Here is a 3049-nt window from a genome sequence, read left to right on the forward strand (position 1 = left end):
TGACTGGTCCCCGGTTCCCTTCTCGGGGTCTCCCAGTTGGCCCCCCCCCCCCGCCCCCCCCCCCCCCCCCCGTTCCCCGTGCCCCCCGGTGCCCCCCTGACCCTCCCATCCCATAACGGGGGCTCAGTAACCTCCTGTACGTGTGTGTGATGCCCGAGCACATCCGAGCGTGGGGGTCCCTGCCCCGCCCCGATTACCCCGCGTTCCCCGCGGCCCCCCCCCCCCCCCATTCCTGGTGCCCCCCGGTGCCCCCCTGACCCCTCCGACCCCCCGGTCCCGCAGCGGGGGGCTCAGTAACCTGCTGTACAAGTGCATGCTGCCCGAGCACATCCTGAGCGTGGGGGACGAGCCCCGGCAGGTGCTGCTGCGAGTCTACGGGGTCATCCTGCAGGTGAGGGGGGCCCGGGGGAGACCCCCCCATTCCCGGGGGACCCCCCCATTCCCTGGGAACCCCCCTGGGCAGCCCCGGGGCGGCGGCGGGGTCGGGGCTGTGTTGGGATGAGGGTGAGGGGGCTCAGAATTGAGGGAGGGGCTCTGGGGGTGCCGGGGTCGGGGTGCCTTGGCTCTGGGGGGGCTCACGGGGTGAGGGGGTACCAGGGTGGGGGTGCCGGGGTTCAGTTCAGGGGGTGGGGGTGCCGGGGTGGGGGTGCTGTGGCTCTGGGGGGGCTCACGGGGAGCAGTTGCTGGGGCTGTCGATGTGGGGGTGCCACGGTTCAGCCCCGGGGGCCCTGCAGGGGTGGGATGCTGGGTTTTTGGGGTTACTGGTGTAGGGGTACTGTGGCTCTGTGGGGGCTTAAGGGATTGATGGTGCCGAGGTAGGGATGCCGTGGCTCTGGAGGGGGTGGGGATGTGGGGGTGCCATGGCTCATGTGGGGGCTCATGGGGTGGGGGGTGCCGGTGGGGGGTACCGGAGCTCTGTGGGAGCTTATGGGGTGGGAGTTGCCAGGATGGGTGTGCCAAGATGAGGGGGCTGGGGTGGGGGTCCCTGGGCTCTGTGGGGGCTCACAGGGTGGGGGGTGCCAGGGTGGGGGTTCTGGGGTGGCGGTACCGGGGCTCTGTGGGGTGTGGGGGTGCCAAGGTTCAGCTCTAGGGGTTCAGCTCCAGGGGTCCTGCAGGCTGCTGGGGTGAGGTCTCTGGGGTTCAGCTTGGGGGGTCCCACAGGGTGTGAAGTGCTGGGTGGGGGCTCTGGGGTCCTGCTGGGTGTGGGGTGCTGGATGGGAGGTGCTGGGTGGGGGCTCTAGGAATTCATCTCAGGGGTCCTGCTGGGCGTGGGGTCTCAGATTCAGCTCGAGTGTCCCACAGGGTGTGGGGTGCTGGTGTGGGGGCTCTGGGGTTCAGCTCTGGGGGTCCTGCTGGGTATGGGGTCTCTGGGGTTCAGCTCAGGGGGTCCCACAGGGTGTGAAGTGCTGGGTGGGGGCTCTGGGGTTCAGTTCTGGGGGTCCTGCTGGGTGTGGGGTGCTGGATGTGGGTGCTGGTGTGGGGTCTGGGGTCCAGCTTGGGGGTCCCGCAGGGTGTGGGGTACTGGTGTGGAGTTCAGCTCAGGTGTCCCACAGGGTGTGGGGTGCTGGTGTGGGGTCTCTGGGGTTGAGTTCTGGGGGTTCTGCTGGGTGTGGGGTGCTGGTGTAGGGTCTGGGGTTCAGCTCGTGGGGTCCCACAGGGGGTGGGGTGCTGGTGTGGGGTCTGAGGTCTGGGGTCCAGCTGGGGGGTCCCACAGGGTGTGGGGTGCTGGTGTGGGCTCTGGGGTTCATCTCAGGGGTCCCTCAGGGCGTGGACTCGCTGGTGCTGGAGAGTGTCATGTTCGCCATCCTGGCCGAGCGTGCGCTGGGCCCGCGGCTCTACGGGGTGTTCCCGCAGGGCCGGCTGGAGCAGTACATCCCGGTAGGATCAGGGGGCCTGACTCCCCCCCTCAGCCCACCCCGGAGGGCTCTGTGTCTCCCCCCGGGCCGGGCAGACCCCTGACCCACCACCCCGTCCCCCCAGAGCCGGCGGCTGCGCACCGAGGACCTGCGGGACCCCGACGTGTCCGGGGAGATCGCGGTGAAGATGTCCCGGTTCCACGGGATGGTGATGCCCTTCAACAAGGAGCCCAAGTGGCTTTTTGGGACCATGGAAAAGTGAGGGCGGGGCCCCCAAAATCCCAACGAGATCATGGAGTGTGAGGGGTGACCCTCAAATCCCACCAGGACCGTGGGGTGGTGAAGGGTGGAGGGGGCCCCAAATCCCACCGGGACCATGGGGGAATATGAGGGAGAGACCCCTAAATCCCACTGGGACCAGGGAGTGCGGAGGGGAAGCCCCAAATCCCACTGGGACCAGGGAGTGGAGAGGGGGAGCCCCAAATCTCCCACGAGGACCAGGGGGTGGTAAGAGGGAGCCCTAAATCCCACAGACCCCAGGGAGTAGTGAGGGGAGGCCCCAAATCCTACTGGGACCATGGAGCAAGGAGGGGGGTTTCCAAATCCCACTGGGACCAGGGAGTGGAGAGTGGGAGCCCCGAATCCCACCAAGACCAGGGAGTGGGAGGAGGGAGCCCTAAATCCCACAGACCCCAGGGACTAGTGAGGGGAGGCCCCAAATCCCACCAGGACCATGGAGCAGGGAGGGGGGTTCCCAAATCCCACCAGGACCAGGGGGTGGGAAGGGGCAGCCTCCAAATCCCACCAGGTCCAGAGCACTGGGTTGTTCTGGCTGCTTCCCACGAGTCCCATGGGACAGGGAACTGAGGGGGCCCTGGGGTGGGCAGGGGGGTCTTTGGGCAGGTCACAGCCCCCAGGTGTGACTGTCCCCCGATGTCACCCGTCCCCAGGTACCTGAAGCAGATTTCCGAGCTCTCCTTCACGGAGAAGACACAGCTGGAAAAGTTCAACCTGCTCAAGGGTTACAACCTGGAGGAGGAGATGAGGAGCCTCAGGTGAGCCCCCCAGCACCCCCCACGGGGGTCTCCTCAGAGGGGGTCTTGGGGCCACTCAGCTACTCTCCCATCCCTGTGTCCCTGGGGTGTCACCCATGCCCCTGATGTCCCCTGTTCCCATATCCCTGTGTCCCCCCC

The 3049-nt window shown here is 67.7% G+C and overlaps 1 protein-coding gene across 1 annotated transcript; it reads left to right on the forward strand.

Annotated features, from left to right (window-relative positions):
• Nucleotides 1-139: 139 nt before the first annotated feature.
• LOC113941913 (choline/ethanolamine kinase-like) lies at nt 140-2965 on the forward strand (the record flags this gene model as incomplete). The annotated part of the gene is made up of 4 exons (XM_027633047.1): nt 140-391; nt 1765-1878; nt 1981-2114; nt 2807-2965. Coding segments are annotated over 4 exons (609 nt in total), but the record flags the coding sequence as incomplete, so codon positions are not given.
• Nucleotides 2966-3049: the final 84 nt, after the last annotated feature.

The sequence above is a fragment of the Corapipo altera genome, unplaced genomic scaffold (genome assembly GCF_003945725.1).
Source record: "Corapipo altera isolate COAL_440 unplaced genomic scaffold, ASM394572v1 59622, whole genome shotgun sequence".
NCBI classification, from domain to species: Eukaryota; Metazoa; Chordata; class Aves; order Passeriformes; family Pipridae; genus Corapipo; species Corapipo altera.